This window comes from Hippocampus guttulatus, chromosome 11, assembly GCF_054856545.1.
Source record: "Hippocampus guttulatus isolate MCC_2025c chromosome 11, RoL_Hgut_1.0, whole genome shotgun sequence".
Classification (NCBI taxonomy): domain Eukaryota; kingdom Metazoa; phylum Chordata; class Actinopteri; order Syngnathiformes; family Syngnathidae; genus Hippocampus; species Hippocampus guttulatus.
Genome location: NC_141271.1, coordinates 18,726,246 through 18,743,141, shown reverse-complemented (window position 1 = coordinate 18,743,141; position 16,896 = coordinate 18,726,246). Strand labels below are relative to the sequence as shown.

Here is a 16,896-nt window from a genome sequence, read left to right as displayed (position 1 = left end):
ACTATACTATGTCGTTTTTTATGTCGTTTTTTTCGGCTCAAAAACGCCTGACTATATATACTGTCGTTTTTTTTGGGCCAAAAACGCCTTACCATACTATGTCGTTCTTTTGGGCTAAAAATGCCTTACTATACTATGTCGTTTTTTGGGGTAAAAACGCCTTACTATACATGGTCATTTTTTTCCGGCTAAAAACGCCTTACTATACATGATCGTTCTTTTGGGCTAAAAACGCCTTACTATACTATGTCGTTTTTTGGGGTAAAAACGGCTTACGATACTATGTCGTTTTTTTCGGGCCAAAAACGTCTTACTATACATGATCGTTCTTTTGGGCTAAAAACGCCTTACTATACTATGTCGTTTTTTGGGCTAAAAACGCCTTACGATACTATGTCGTTTTTTTCGGGCCAAAAACGCCTTACTATATACTATGTCGTTTTTTCCGGCTCAAAAACGCCTTACTATATATACTGTCGTTTTTTTCGGGCCAAAAACGCCTTACTATACATGGTCGTTTTTTGGGGTAAAAACGCCTTACGATACATGGTCGTTTTTATCGTCTAAAAACGCCTTACTATACATGGTCGTTTTTTTCGTCTAAAAACGCCTTAATATACATGGTCGTTTTTTGGGGTAAAAACGCCTTACGATACATGGTCGTTTTTTTCGTCTAAAAACGCCTTACTATACATGGTCGTTTTTTTCGGCTACAAACGCCTTCGATACATGGTCGTTTTTTTCATCTAAAAACGCCTTACTATACATGATCGTTCTTTTGGGCTAAAAACGCCTTACTATACAATGTCGTTTTTTGGGGTAAAAACGCCTTACGATACATGGTCGTTTTTATCGTCTAAAAACGCCTTACTATACATGGTCGTTTTTTTCGTCTAAAAACGCCTTAATATACATGGTCGTTCTTTTGGGTTAAAAACGCCTTACTATACATGGTCGTTTTTTTCGGCTAAAAACGCCTTACTATATACATGGTCGTTTTTTTTCGGCTAAAAAACGCCTTACTATATATACATGGTCGTTTTTTTCGGCTAAAAATGCCTTACTATACATGTGTGTTGAAAAAAACAAAAACAAACATGGAACACTAAGTTTTTATTACATTGAAGTTAGTTTGAAGGCTTGAATTAAAAGGTGGGGTGCTGCACTCACATCCAATGACCCTATAACTTTCGCTCTCGGCATTTCCAAGTTGCTGCTCAAAACTAAATGTTGCTGATAGAGAACATCAGCAATCACTAAACAAAGCCTAAAAATAAAAAAGACAAATCAGGAACGCGATTAGACAGAATTAAGATCCTGGGAATAAATGAGTTCAGTGTCCGCAATCCCAGCGGAGACCTGGAGGGGGCGATGTGCCCTTTGAAAAGAATGCAAGTGTGCGGTGAGGCGACGACGTGTCATCAAGGCGCGTCCAGCTGCTCCAGTAAAGTTCGTCGTCTTTTCTCCAGTTCACCTTCGCTCAGTTCGCTTCCTGACGTGTCCCAGCCGCCCTGAAAAGGAAAAAAAGTTCACTCAATTGTTGCACTTGCGCTCGTACACACATCGCAGTTCGTGAAAGTGAGAATAGCGGCTGCCTCAAACAAAAAACATTCCGGCTGATGAGTAAAAAAACATGTTGAATGTTTCTCAGCATTTTTTTCCCCTCTCTGAACAAATCGCAGGCAAATGGAGTAGAAATGTAAAAATGGCAACCTCCTCCTTGGCGGCTTTGCGTTTGGGCGACTTGTGTTTGCCGTCCGAGTGCGACTTCCCTCGGGCCTTGTCGCCGTCTTTGTCTTTATCGTTGTCTTTGTCCCTTTTGGCGTCTCGTCCTTTCTTGTCGACCACGTCTGATTCGGGGGAGCCCTGGTGGACGAGCAGGTATGGCGTCATCGTCACATCTCATTCACAATACACTCCCCTGCCCCTTCCTAATACTTTTTTTTTGTGTTCATCTAATTTTCTTTTCTCCCAGTCAATGTATGTAATTTAATAACACATTTGGAGATACGGAACCAAATAGTGAATATATTGAAGTAATGACGTACTCCTAGTTGTTTACAACTGACCGAAGTGCAGGCCAATTTCAGCAGATGATTTAGACCAAAAGTTTTGGGGGGAAGATGCAGATGGTAATGTTTTATTCAACTTATGTTACGATCCCAAAAATAAATGTATATAGAAGTTTAAAAAAAATCTAAAGTGTCGTGATTGCAAGACTTTCCATTGTCTTTGGTGTGTTTGTTGACTTACAGACTTGTGTCGTCTCTTCTTGGCCTTCTTCTTGTGCTTCTTGGACTTCTTGTAACTTCTCTCTGGGGTCAAAGGTGAACAGGGAAAGGTGAGCGCGTATCGGCGGAGGGCGCGGCTTTTCGCGGCGACTCACCTGACTCACCACTCGAGGAGCGCTCTGAAGGGGTTTTGGATGCCGACCGCTTCTTCTTCTTGTGATATTCCTCCTCTTCAGACTCGGAGCCCTGAGGAAATATGGAATCGTTGTAATGAGGATAATCATCATACTGATGACATTCATGTGCTGACTTTTTTTTTTTGCCCCCCCCCCCAACTGACCGATCGAGAGCGGGATCGCTTCCTGTGGTGCTTCTTGGACTTCTTGGAGTGCTTCTTAGTCTTGGAGTGGTGATGCTGGCATTCATGCTGTCAAAAAGGAAATAAATAAATGAATAAAAATAAAACTCACGGGCTCATTCAAGTCATGACGGAGACCCGCAGCCCACTGGCACTTACCTCCAAAACGTGCATGAAGTCCTTGAAGATCCTCTTCCTCTCCGACTCCAGGGTGACATCTTCGAAGGCTGCTTCCTTCAGGAACCGCTCCCTCACCTGGAAAGAGCAACAACACGCTCTAAGGAAAACGGTTTCCTCTAGTGGTAGGCGACGGTATCACTCAATTAAAAGTTACACCTGGGCTGAATGTTCCAGTTTCGATTTCATCCATTTAAGTACATTTGTCGAGTGCAGTTCAGTCGTATTTAACTTTTGAAGTGCAAGACTTGCTGCATCTTTACAGACCTGGCTTCTGGAGACGTTTTTGTGGGTCTACTTAAGATAGATTCAGAGATGCGCACCAGAGTACTTGTTGCAAACCGTCTTTGAGGGCGGAATCTTCAAAGAACTTCAAAAGGAGCCTTCAAAACAAAATGGCAGACCTCTTTTGTATTTCCTGCACGGCTTGTTTTTATTTGCATAAAAAAGCTGAAAATAAGAAATTCCTTCATTGCTAGAAAAATAAAAAGGCCTTCAATCCACAGATTTTTTTTTTGTTATGTGGCTGAGGGCGGATTTTTTTCTTTGCCAGCAAGTGCCATTTTAATGTCCAGTTTTATTGCTGCAATGAAACCGGCGGAATTTCTATTTTATGGATTTATGAGGCAATCATGACTTCTTCTGCATGCTTGGGGGTCCCCCCCCCCCGCCAATTTTAGTCAGTTTAATTTCCATATTCCAGCAAAGCACGACTCACTTTGAGGCTTCTTAGTCATGTCTGACCCTTAAAAACTAGAGCTGTTCTGATAAATGAGGAAAAGTGCAACAATGGGCTGCCGCCCACATGTCAAAATAGGAACGAAACTTTCATTTCCCACCATGTGAAAAATGCGCCTTCCCTCGATTCATTTGAGCGTTGTCGGCGGCTTCACGGTGGCTCGCGCGCGTGAAAAAAGGCGGCGGCACTTACGGCTTCCCACGCGTCATCCGGCTCCAGGGCGGGCGTGGCCTGCTTCAACATGGTCTTAAATGCCGCCTCTTTCCTCTTCATCTTCCTGGCCTCCTCCTTCTCACGCTCCCGTTCTCTGGCTTCCGCCTTCTCCAGCAACTGAGCAAAGATGCGCAAAGCGAGCAGATCTTATTTGCACTTGCACTAAACCCTAACCCTTTATTTTTGTCCACATGGAGACTGTACTATCTGTTGACTTTGAGGGTGTATCACTTTAAAAGGAGTGGCCCGGGCTCGTGAGTGACGTGGGTGTCAGCGAATGAGCGTGTAGAGGTAGATGTGGAGTTCGTCGACCGACGGCGAGAGTTGCGGCCGGTGGCGGCTGCGGAATGAAGGTGCTTTGGCGTCTTTGTTTTCTTACTCTTTTGACACGCGATCTTCTGTGTCGGCGATTGTCGATGTGTCGCACTTGTTCTTCTGACGTGCAAACTCATCCCAAACGTTGGACATTTTGACTATTTCGGATTTGTGGTTCATATCGAGAAGGCGAAAGAAACGGGAAGCGCTTACGCTGTTGAAGGCCAACTTGATGTTTCCGGCGTCGAGTGTGGTGGCTCGCTTGTCTGAGCTGATGACTGAGCCAAAGTCATCAAAGCCGGTGTTGACTTCCACCAGGAAGCTCTTGTCCTGAGCAAGTATGTGCAAAAACAGGCGTCAAAGAAAATCGCCCGTTTGTGAGCGCGCACGCCAGATTTGTAGGTCACCTTCAGAATGTCCTTGATGATCCTCTTCTCGTCGTGGTAGCGTGCCTTGAGGTCTTCCACGTAGAATTTGAAAAGGTCCAGAGGGGTGGAGCCTGCAGACAACCACAAAGAAACATGAAGTTGACTTTCTTTGTATTTTCCTCCAGTCCTGCGGCAATTTGATTCTACGACAGTTTGATCATCAGGAGGACACTACTCGCTGGGGAAAAAAAAAAAAAAAGCGAGGAAGCACAAATGAGTGGTCTGATGAGTTTTGTCTTGCCTGGCTGGCCCAGCATGTTGGCAAAGCGGATGTCGGAGCTGAGGGTGGGGTACATCTCCATCCAGGCGGACATCGAATGAAGCTGGCCGTGGTCGTGGAGCTCATCCAGAAATTTCTGTGCCAAAAGAAGACACGCACAACTTGACAGTTTTGGCCGAAGGGGGCAAAAACAGGTTGACGCAACATTGTTTTTTTTTTTGCCCCGGCATCACGCGGACATTAATAGCCTCATGAGCGTTTGGCCGTCTATGAGCACCCTCTCATGGCGCAACGTTGGGGCTGCTGTGCAAATCCCATCGGCCGACTCGATTATTTCCCGGAGTAATTGACATCATAACCCGAGAGTGACATTCCGACTTCGAGTGCGGTGATATCCCATCTCACATTTCAAAGCCAATCAAACTTTTGGCACGGGAGGGGGGGGCAAGCAAGTCCACGTCGGACCTGGCGAGCGGCAGCTCACCTGAAAGGACTCTCGGTTCTTGCGCTGGCGCCTCCTCTCCCTCAGGAGAGTCTTCTGCTTGTCCTCCTCTTCCTCCTTCTCCAGCGCGCGGATGTGCTCCTCGAAGCAAATGAGCGCGTCCTCTTTGTCCATGTCTAGTAGGGCAAAATCATCATCATCAAAAATTGACCGATGAGCCCCGTGGCAAACTGCGGAAAATATGTGTTCGAATGACACTTCGCCTAAGAGGGTTGATCATTTCCTCCGCATTAAGTTTAAGACGAAACGACGGCCTTGCAACCTGGCCCTTCAAAATAAATTGCCTGCTGCTGATGTGATTTGAAAATAAACAGGCAGAGCGCGTGGCCGAAACGAAGCTCCTCAACTCACTTTGACAAAGCTCCTTGGCACAAAGAGCACAAGACGGCATCAAAGCACAACTTCCTGTTTCTATGAAGCTCCTTAGCTCATTTCAACATGGTTCCTTGTCACCAAGATGGCGACAACAGACTCGTTTTGTCTAAATGAAACCCCTCTTCTCACTTCAATGTTGTTCCTTGGCACCTAGATGCCAAAAGATGGCAACATTAGATTATTTTTGCCACAGTCACCACAATTGCGAAGTGACGTCACATTTTTGATGAGATATGTAGGACTAGATAAGTTTTTTACTTCTTCCTACTCCCTTGAACATAATAACTGTTGTATGAAGATTGATTTCTTTCTTTTTTTATCTACCTTATTTTCTGTCAAATTATTACTGTATATATGTTTTATGTTCAATAAACAAACAAACAATATTGGAATGTTTTTTTTTGGGGGGGGTGACTAAACCCTCCCCATTAAATCAAAAACATTCATCGGTTAAACTATTTTAATTGGCTTCTGATCCCAAAAGTAGTTCATCAATTTGTTGTGCATTTGTAATCTGATGAGGTGATTTCACATTCATAAGATCCTTCTGAGGCAAACGAACTACAACGCGGCCCATGACAAAAGCGCCTTTGGCTTCACTGGTCTGAATGAAACTCCTCGACTCACTTCAAGACAGTTCCTTGGCACTAAAACGCCACAATTGGGGCAAAATGACTGTAGCTTGTCAACTCAAACAGTGCCATTGAACTACCATGCCAGAAGATGGCGCCAGAGCAATATCTTCATGATCATCACGTCCCATTCATGTGGAACTGTGACTATCCGCGGGTTCAACATCTGTGAATTGAGGAATAACGAACCGCAAGCAGTTGGGGGTAAGAAACAAAGATGCATGCATACTTTGGAGCTCTTCGTCCTCGGCAAAGGTGGGATTGTCCAGCAGGTACTGCTGGGCTTCTGACCAGGTGGTGCGGTAGGTGACGTTGGCCATGTTGTCCAGAATGTTCTTCAAGGCTTCCCAGTTCCTCTTCCTCAGCTGCTTGGCTTGCTCCTGAAGGCATCGGACAAGGCGGTCGGACGTCAGCGGGTGGCGCCGTTGGACGCGATGCCGCATCACGGCGAAGCCTCACCTTCTCCTTCTTGGCCAGGTAGAACAGGACGTCTTCGTAGATCTCCTGCCTGTCTCTCTCGGGGACGCAGCTCCACACCTCCTGGTCGTTGAACATCTGCTCTGCTTTCCTGCAAACGTGCGTACGCGGTTCATGTGGGAGTGTTTTGGGGAACAGCGATCCATTAGCGAATTTGAATGCATGTTGCTTTTTTTTTTTTTTTTTTTTGAGGCTCAAACAGTGGCCTCCTCGAGAAAACACCCGATACTCTGCAGTTGAGTCAATAAACACTTGCGGCTAATGTGAGAGGACTTGCAGGAAGTATGAAATGTATGTAAGAGATACACACACAGAAAATGGCATCATCGACATTCATGTGATGGGACTCTGAAGTCCGTTGAAAAGGAAGCGTGCCAGGACCCAACAATGGCGTGCACAAGCCATGACCTCACACTGACACTCTCCGCATCATCACATTGACTATTCGGGGGATCCCAAGTCAATACAGCCAGACTGGAAACAACAACAACAAAGATTTGACATGCCAACGTACTTGTATCTGGTGGTGGAAGTCATCTTCTCGTGGTTCTCAAGGAACCTCTGGAAGGTTTCTTTGGACTCCTTGTACTTAATTCTGGCCTCCTCTTTCTCTTCTTTCTCCGTTTGGACCTTGTAGGCATTAAACGCTTGCTTCTTCTCGCTCAGCTTGGGGAGAGCGCTTGAGAGGCGAAAATGAGAAATCGGAAGGTCAGACGGGTGCGCGGCCGATGAGGCCTTCAGAGGAGAATGGCTCACCTGTAGCGGGCGTCGTTGATAATCAATTTCATCGCCTGTTCCCATGAAGAGTTGGAGGACACGCCCTGAAAAACGAGGAGAAAACGTCAATATCTTTTGACATTCGTTCACCCAAAACCTCTAGCGAGAACAAGGAGGAAAGTCAACCGAGGAGGGAAAAAAAGCCAACTGGAACGGGCTCCGGTGGCTAATGAAGTCAATTGTTTTTCGTTCCCAGTTGTGACCCAGATTGCGGCAGGACTCCCCCCCAGGAGATGTGCAGACATTTTCCTGACGACTAATGGATGCGGGGTGAACAGGTGCGGCGGGGCCGTCATTCAGGGAGACGTCACGGAGGATTTATACGAGGGCCCTTTCGGCCGCCCGCCTCTCCCGGGGACAGGCTGCGGCATCCATTATCCACGTGCCGCTATCTCCACAGTTGTCACAGTTATTCCAACTCACTGAAGCGCGCCGCTAACTCTTGACGCTTTAATCCCAGTGCGCGTGTGCTTGGTCCGAATAAAAACTAATCATGAAGACAGAGCCATTAAGATCTTACGGAAAATGGCGAGAAAAAGACCCCCCCCCCCCCCCCCCCAAAGGGGAGCGGGAGAGTTAAAAAGAGCCATTATAGCAGCGACTGTGGTGGGCATGGCAAGGTGTTCAGTCACATTTCCCCAGCAACAGGAGGTGAAAATCAACTGCAAACTCCAGCTCGGGGTGGGTTCTCTGAGGACTCGATGCCCAAAAAAAAAAAAAGTACTGGATGTGCCGATTAACACATCAGCTAACCTCACTGGCTGTGCCACGGGACTGACAGCGTCTTGTAAAAGTGAATTTTTACGAAGGAATTTGGCTTTCGGAGTCCCGTCGATGAGGTGAGGCAAAACGGCATGGCTGTTGATTCAGTCTCATCTAGTGCGTCATGAAAAAAGATATTAAAAAAAAATCAGCAGCAGACTCGTTATGGGAAGCTGAGCTACAGAGCACACGTAGCACACCATCGCTGGTTTGCATCCTGGCGCGGAAACTGAAGTCCAGAACATTCATTCAGAGTCCCCCCCACCCCCCTTAATGTGTTTCCCATTAAAAATAATAGTTAATTGTCCGTTACTGTCCCCTATTAAGGTCATTCAATCGAATGGCCATCTTTCCGCCTTTTTCCCCCCCCTAGTCCCTTTAACGACTTTTTAGTTAGTGCTGAAATTAAGGCACTTAGCGCTGAAGCCGATGTGTCTGATTGTACAAAGCTAATGCAGAAAGTTGATGACATGGAAATTGGTCAGTAAAACAAAAAAAAAACACATTGCTCATGCCAGCAAGACGTTTCGGGACTGCGGGAATTGAGTTCAGAACTGCAGTAATCTGGTGTTCTGTTGGGAGGGCGGCCTTAGTCCGCGTGGCCCACGAACTGGCGTGATTTAGAACACAAGTTGCAGCTTTCTGTTTGAAAGAAATGAGCTGCAAACTGAGCGCGGTTGAATTTGGAAGAGGACTTGGGGCCTCCTCTTCAGTGCACGTTTACCTTCTCCTTCAGCAGCTCCTTGAAGGCCTGCTTGGCTTCCTCCTTGGTGTTCCATTTCAAAACCTTCTTCTGAATTTCCGGCCGTGGTTCTTCCTTCTTGACTTCGGCACTGAAGGCGAGGGAAGGACAAGCTCGTCAAATCGGCTTTCGGAACACAAAAGATGGTCTTCTCCGATCAAGTTGATCGGTGCTACCTGGCCGCCGGAGCCTCTGCGGGGGCGCTGCTCTCCGCCACCGCGGGCACGTCGGTGGTCTTGACCTCGGCTGTTTGATGCGCGGCCGCCAGGGACGTTTGATCCTCGGGGACCGCTTCCACCGGCTCCACCTCCGCGGCGGGGGCCGCCGACGCTTGCACGCTTTCAGCTTGCAGCACGGGCTCGGCGGTGATGTTAGGAGCTCCGACTTCCGGTGGCCTACAATTATATCACAAGATCAGGGTTCCCACTCTCCACTTGCTTTTTATTCATGGAGGGTTTAAGGACTTTTGAGGGCTGATTTAGCCATTTTTTAAGGACTTTTTCTCCATTCAGCGGGGGATTCACGGTGGATTTAATGCCTGCTCAGCAATATGCGGGCTGATCAGAAAGCCACATATCACTGAGCTAGTGTTCAAATTATTGCTGCCAAAGGAAGGGCACATCTTTATTTTTAGGGGCAATCAGCTCACCCTTTATTTGACATAATGTATGTCAAATTTTCATTTTGCGACCCGTATTACAGGTTGGAAAATGAGAAAAACTTGAATTCATTGTCAAATAAAGTACACTAAGAAATTTTTTTTATTTTGAATATATAAAACTTCAATTTATTTTCAGAGTAAAAATAATTTTTAAAGGATTTTTATTGATTTTAGAAGCTTTCCCTGAAAATTAAGGACAATTAACTCATTCACTCCCAAAGACGTTTTTAAACGTCTTTTCAGACCTGGTCCAGAATTGGCTGGTACTGAATGAGTTAAGAATATAATTTTACAACCTCTTTTTTATGGATTTTTACTAACTTGAAGGACCCGTGGGAACCCTGAAGATTAATTCCTCGGAAGTAAAAAAAGCAACTCACACAGTCTGTGTGCTTACTGAAGGTAAACAGGAAGCACTTACCCATTCTCCTCAGCTTTGATCATGGCTGAAATAAGACAAAAGGGGAAACAAGGCTGTTAGTCCAATTTTTTTTCCATTTCTTAGCACCTCTGAGAGCGCGAGGCACGGGGCGAATGCACCTTGGGAGACGCCATCTTTCACGTGTGCATAAATAAAGGCCGAGCCCCTTTTATGGCATGCCGATTTAAGGCCATCATTTAATTCTTGAAGGCTCGTGTGTGAGGCGGCGGCCCTTTTACCTTCCAGGTCCTCCAGCTCTTTGGGCTTGGTCCATCTGGACTCCTTTGTCTGGGAGTTGTAGTAATATGGCTTGCCTGTGTCCGACTTGTACTCTTTCCAAGGACATTTCGACAACATTTGCTGAGGGGCACAAGCACAAAGTGGTTGCTTTGTTTGTTTTACACGTTGCACAGAAGAAGCAAAATGTTCAAAAGAAAAACGTGTTTCGTCATCAATACCCAACAGTTTTGTGTTTGTGTCTAAATAAATGGACGAGATAGTCAACAACGCAAACCGCGTTGGTGAATCAATAAGGCAATTACGGACTTCTGCGGGAGACTTGAGATCCTCTGGTTTCTCCCAGGTAGACTGCTTGGTTTCCGTGTTGTAGTAATAGGTTTTTCCATCCAGTGATTTGTGTTCAGTCCATATGGATTTCTAAAACCAAAAACAAACCAAAAAAAAAAAAAAAATCATTACAAAAACAGACGACTGTTGGTTCAAAGTCTTGAAAAGTAGCAGAAAAGAGGGGCAACTAATGAGTAAAAATACATAGCAACACGGTTTGATGTTTTCTTATTTTTTATCTGATTAGATGAACGAAAAGTATTGGACGAGTTCTACAATCTTTCCTGTGGCGGTGCTGGACGACGCCTTGCAAGTGAGTAAATACGGGAATGGTCGAAACGCCAAAGCCAAACACAATCTGCGCCGTTGCACGACTTGACTTCAAAGTTGTTTGAGTTTCAACGCCAAATTCCGCCACAGGAAATGTCAAGCGTATCCGTCGTTTCAGACGGTCGTCATGTTTCAAGCATTTATCTCAAGAAGCAAAAGAGTCACATTTTAAGGACGCTGTACCTTGTTTTTTTTTCTCTTTGATTTTTGAACCCCAATTCATTTTTGTTGACACAGCCAAGTGTGTGCCAGTTGGATTTTTTTTTTCAGGCATCACGATAAGCATCTGTATCTGCCCGGTTGTATCTCATTTTGAAGAAAAAAAAACCACCCGCTTTGGGGCCATTTTTGGCAGGCGTGGCCCAAAAATGTTGATTGGCCCGGACGGTCATGACAGCATCTGACGGGCGGGAGAGTGGCCTGATACAGCAGCGTACTGGTCAAGAGCCATTGTTAATGTTTTTTTTTTTCCAAGCATTTTGCTAAATGTAGCTAGCTAACTGCAAGTTGATGAAAACTCTGGTTCCACAAGGTCCTTTGTGCACAAACCTTCTTGGGCTGTTCTTCCTGTGCAGATCCATTTGTTGTACTCTGCAAAAAAAAAAAAAAAAAAATTCAGCGGCTATCGGGATGACAGCAGGTGAAATATGTGGACGACAACAAAGAAACTTACGGTGGTTCCTGGCGCAGCTGTTAAAAATAAAAACAAAAAGTTAGAATGACATCTAGAGAAAAACAAAAAACTTCAGGCCTCTTGTGAAGTTAAGGCACTTACCTGGGGTGTCGACACCAGGCTGTTGAGGAGAAAAAGAAGGGATAATGATTTTTTTTTCAAAACAACGGCGACACCCGCGGCCGTCTCTAAAGGATGAATGATGAGACCGTCCGAGGGAATCATCGTTTGATAAACGCAACGGTTTACAAAGCATTGCTCATTAGCGCAAAGCGTCGGGACACAATTCGAGATGATGAAGTGGATTCCGCGTTGGCTCTCTCACACGGCTTGACTAACGATGCTTATTCACAGTGACATCTGAATATTAAAGAACACCGCTGATTCAATTAAAAGTGATTCATGGCTGAACAAAAGTGGCAATAAATAAATAAATAAATAAATAAATAAATAAATACAAAATGTTCATTTTCATTCCTATCAAGAACAGCTTGTGTTGCTTCCATGTTCCAATGCCGTGCCGCGGCTAGCGGTGTATTTGAAGAATAAATAAAAAATGGGTGTGCGAGGCAGCATATTGCTGATGAAAGGAGGAGGATGGAGAAGAGTTACCGGCCCAGTGGGCTGCAGGGTCGCAGCTGGCAGGCGAGGAGGCAGCATCATCCCCATCATGGGCGGCATCATACCTTGTATCTATTAAAAGAAACACCATGAAATATTCATCTGGCATTTTCAGAGTCTTGAGACAGGGTGCTGGCATCCGGGCCTTGAAGCCAAGAAGGGCTGACGCCAAGACGGGAGGGGAAGGTGAGAGGGAGCGCGCGAGTGTGCGCTGCTGAGTCTGTGGTGTGATGACACTGCCTCAAATCTGTGATCGCGTCGCCGCGCAAACAGAACAAACTTTCTCCAAACTTTCCATGACACACGCGTGGGATCGCATATGTTTGAACGAGGTGACAAGCGCAATCCCCAAATGCAAAGAAAACTGAAGCGCTGTGACAAACACACTGTGTAGTGGATATTAAGAATTTGTATAAAAACACACCTGGCAGCATTTAATGAAGAGACCAAAAATAAATAAATAATGCTGCAAAGTCACACAAGAGGAAGTGATCTTGGACTGGTAAGATGACACCCACACTTTCTCTTTTTTTTTTTCGATCACAAAAACCTAGGTGTTTATTTTATGCAACTTTATAACCTGTTCATTTGCCTCTTCCACTAAACGCAAAACCTTCTTCTGCCAACAGGATGCGCAAGTTGTTCGACTGACCTGTCCCATCGGAGGAGCTGACATCGATGGCAGCATCCCGGGCGGCATAATGCCAGGCGGCATCGGAGTCATGCTGGGCGGTCGCTGCCCCAACGGGGGCATACCCATGGGAGGGAAATGAGGTGGTATTCCTGGTGGTCCCATCTAGAGAGAACCAGATTGAGAATGAACAGATCTCGCAAAGATTGGCGCGTGTTCCAACCAGTCTTACTTCAGCCCTTCACTCAAAACTAAGGTGGAAGAGCTTTTTTTTTTTTTTGACATGACCGGCATTGGACTTACAAAGGGGTGAGGCATCCCTGAGGGTGGTACACCTGGATAAGGTGCGGCTTGGCTCAGGCCATTATTAGCCTCTGAGGAAGACTGCCGTGAACGGGGAAACACCACACATTAGTGAACTCCAAAGAGTCAGAGGTGGTTCAATTAAAATGAAGATCAGAACTTGATCAGACCCTCTCCGATTTACAGTCCACATCCAAAAACGGTGAATAATTGTCCATGTGACAAGGTGGCACCAAAGCACTAGATTTGTCCAAATGAAGCTCTCAACTCCCGCTAACTTGAACTGGACAAATACTCCATAATATAGGTCCATCCATCCATCCATCCATTTTCCGAACCGCTTAATCCTCACTAGGGTCGCGGGGGTGCTGGAGCCCATCCCAGCCGTCTTCGGGCAGTAGGCGGGGGACACCCTGAACCAGTTGCCAGCCAATCGCAGGGCACACAGAGACGAACAACCATGCACGCGCACACTCACACCTAGGGACAATTTAGAGTGTTCAATCAGCCTACCATGCATGTTTTTTGGAACGTGGGAGGAAACCGGAGCACCCGGAGAAAACCCACGCAGGCCCGGGGAGAACATGCAAACTCCACACAGGGAGGCCGGAGCTGGAACCAAACCCGCTACCTCTGCACTGTGAAGCCGACGTGCTAACCACTGGACTACCGGGCCGCCATAATATAGGTCGAAAAACAATAATAAAAACTAAGGAAAAACGAACTAAAATGAAATATTACAAAAACTTTGGTTGGGGTGCTGGAATGGCGTTTCCATTCATTTCAATGGGGAAAGATGATTTGAGATAAGCGTAGTTACAGAATGAATGGAACTTGGAGGTGTATATCAGGGCGCCACTGGAGTTCCTTGGCACGCAGCTTCCAAGAGGTGATGGCAAAGCTCTACCGTTACCTACATAAAGCTCCACAACTTACTCCAACATTGTTACTTAGCGCAACATGCCAAGAAACCAGGAACGTATTCGTCTGAAAACAGGTCAGCTTTATTTGGAGTTAATCGGAGACACTTGAAATGGTGGCAAGTGTGTGTTCATTCCTATTTAACATCAGTTTGAATCATTGGTGGATTCTGAACACCTACGAACGCCCAGTTAGAAAAGAGTGTGGACAATTCTGCAACCACATATACAAAATTCCTTATTCTGACTTCCCGCCTCGAAAGCAAGTTTTTCATTGAGTTCTACGGGTTACAGGTCACTTTAACCGTGCAGAAAGTTTTGAAATGATTTATCCTATTCTATTTTTTGAAGTATTAATTGATTTTAAAAAAGGGCTTTTTTACGAATGTTTGTCTTCATGATGTAAATCACTTCGTAAGTTGTGCGCAAAATGTGCAAAATCAATCAAATGAACTCACTTGCTTAAATCGTTATTGAAGCACATGTGTACTGTGTACGATTTTAAAAATTAGCAAACATGTGACATGATAGAGGCGTAAAATAGAGACGTAAATGTAGCGCTGTGTAACTCGGCAAGTAATGAATGATTCGGAAGGTGTCTAAACTCTGGCAACCGTGTGGGGTAAACCATGGAACGTGTAGCCTTCGAGAAGGATCCACGCCACTTATCATGCCTCCGTTATTATGAAAAGACTTAATTGACCCGTAGTGACTTGCATGTTTACTTCTGACCAGTGCGTGGTCGTATTATGAAAAAGAAAAAAAATCCAGGAATTAGCCAAGCCTTCCGGGCCAGTGTGTGTGCGGCAACGTTAGCATAATGCTAAGGCGAGATGCTAACCCGCATTTTCGAGGCATACAGAGCGTTAATTTTGGCAAAATGGCAACATAGAAACACACCCTAACTTAACAATAAGCACCAGCGAGCAAAAAGTCGATCCTAACTTCTTCTTATCGTGTCAAAAGCGGCAAGTTGTTTTGAATGGTCCAAAACTCACCATGTTGACCAGAGGGGATCTCCGAGACACTGGAGGAGCACGTCGCAACAACGAGCCACGCGATTGGCTCAACTGTCACTGACTGCTGCAAGGTCAAAGGTAAACATTTGAAACCGTCATCGTGCGCCATTATTGCGCAAAAATGCTCAGTCAAATGATAAATGAAGAAGGAAAGCTCCTCACATTTGAGAAAACGTAATCATCTAATTTGGGTTGATATTATCCCTCCCACCCCATACTCTGATGTTTCCATTGATATTTAATTACATTCTTTTATTTTTTTAGCGTCCCAAAACACGTATACCCTTGAAACGTTTTTCATGTTATGTTCACATTCATATATCAGAACTGCATTTATGAAACACGTTTTTAAATTTTTGAAAACGATGCAGCATTCCTCACTCAAATCGTAGGTGTTTTATTTAGTAATAGTAGTCACAAGCGATGGTTTGGGCTACACATTGAAAGATTTCAAGACAGAATTTATGTTTTATTCATTCATTTTATCCCTTGGGTTCTTTTCCCCTTTAAATACATTTAGACTATCCTTGTTTGGTACCTTTCCCTTCATTCCTTTAATACTTTCCTTGCTACCTTTCCTCCATCCTTATTTCCTTCTTGTCTTCCTGCCATCTTTCCTTAATTACCATCCTTGTTTCCTTCCTTCCATAGCATCCTTGCAACTCACCATTCTTCCTTTCTTTTCCTTCCTTGAGTACCATTGTTAACTCCTTCACACTTCCTTTTATAACATCCCTGTTTACCACTTGCATTACTCCTTCGTTCGTTCCTTCCTTCCTCTTTCACAGTATAGCTACTTTTGTCCCACCCTGTGTGCACAGTTTGTAGATATCGTTTCATTTTCAAATCATGTTTATTTTTAAATGAACATTAGCGTATGTTTTGATAATTGTTATGGACAAATGTATGTCAGCATAAGGATGAGTTCATGGATCATCTACAATCTTGAGTCATCTCCATTAAAACACTGCACAATCTTGGTGAAAAGTGTCAGTGTTATTTGTGGTGCATCCACAGGTACTGATTTCAGAGGCGGGGGAGGAGATGGGTGGTGGGTGGGGGGGCGGTGAGTGCACGGTGTTCAGACACAGCAAAATGACTTTGGTGTATTGGGGATCATTTGGCGGACTGGCAGCAATTTCCCAATTACTGAAGGCTGTGAAGCAGCAGCTCTCCTGGCCGTATGTTGTTGGAGTGATTTCCAATGATGGAAGGAAATTAGATATTGGGCAGTTTCACCACTTTCATACCACAAGAAGAACGAGCTCCATTACTTTCTGAGCTCAGGTAAAGGCAATTCTGCTCATAAACTCTGCATTATGGCTCCGGATTCAATAGATCAGTGATAAGAAAAGTACCACCACTCCGTTCTTTAATCCAGCCTGCCTAAGTGGAAATATCATTAATCCTTTACATCTTCCCAAAAAACCCCAACAAAAAAATTCAGAAAGGAATAGAAAATAACACTCAATAGTATTGTACTTTATAAAAGCATGCAGTAATATAGATTTGATGAAACAGAAGATCACACCAACGAAGCTGGGGTTTTTTTGTCCAGAGGATAAATAATATATGCCTGTGAGTATTGTTGTATGCTCTTGTCTACACGTGTAGCTAATGTTTGTGTTCATTTGTGATTATCACATAAAAAATGGCATGTACTGTATGCACCATTTAAAAAAAATGTTCATTATTCTGTACGATCACATTATAGACAGAAACAATCACACGACAACAGCAATCAATCGATCAGCATTTGGACTGTGGCAATGTATTGACACGATGCTAACTCTGGCTACGGT

At 44.8% G+C, this 16,896-nt stretch overlaps 1 protein-coding gene across 3 annotated transcripts; it reads right to left on the bottom strand.

Moving 5' to 3' along the window:
- Positions 1-1,098: 1,098 nt before the first annotated feature.
- Positions 1,099-15,137, bottom strand: prpf40a (PRP40 pre-mRNA processing factor 40 homolog A). 3 transcript variants are annotated; one of them, XM_086124322.1, is made up of 26 exons: positions 15,074-15,137; positions 12,874-13,017; positions 12,213-12,293; positions 11,703-11,721; positions 11,601-11,617; positions 11,477-11,518; positions 10,577-10,687; positions 10,270-10,390; positions 10,031-10,055; positions 9,125-9,343; positions 8,931-9,039; positions 7,424-7,488; positions 7,182-7,346; positions 6,650-6,758; positions 6,420-6,570; positions 5,166-5,299; positions 4,703-4,817; positions 4,441-4,532; positions 4,247-4,363; positions 3,698-3,835; positions 2,749-2,844; positions 2,572-2,658; positions 2,387-2,477; positions 2,254-2,315; positions 1,714-1,866; positions 1,099-1,511 (listed from the first exon to the last, which is right to left on the bottom strand). In XM_086124322.1, exons 1-26 carry the CDS (start codon positions 15,074-15,076, stop codon positions 1,422-1,424), a joined length of 2,556 nt encoding a protein of 851 aa, XP_085980448.1. In that variant the 5' UTR covers positions 15,077-15,137; the 3' UTR covers positions 1,099-1,421. The 3 variants fall into 3 exon arrangements, with proteins under 3 accessions (XP_085980448.1, XP_085980449.1, XP_085980450.1); XM_086124323.1 differs by having other exon boundaries at positions 2,396-2,477; XM_086124324.1 differs by lacking the exon at positions 15,074-15,137 and adding an exon at positions 13,156-13,185.
- Between the last annotated feature and the right edge of the window lie 1,759 nt (positions 15,138-16,896).

Coding starts and splice junctions, on each gene's coding strand:
- prpf40a (XM_086124324.1), bottom strand. Junction 10,056..10,269: donor AGAGCTGGAGGACCTGGAAG/GTAAAAGGGCCG, acceptor GTCTTATTTCAG/CCATGATCAAAGCTGAGGAG. Junction 9,040..9,124: donor GCAGAGGCTCCGGCGGCCAG/GTAGCACCGATC, acceptor CCTCGCCTTCAG/TGCCGAAGTCAAGAAGGAAG.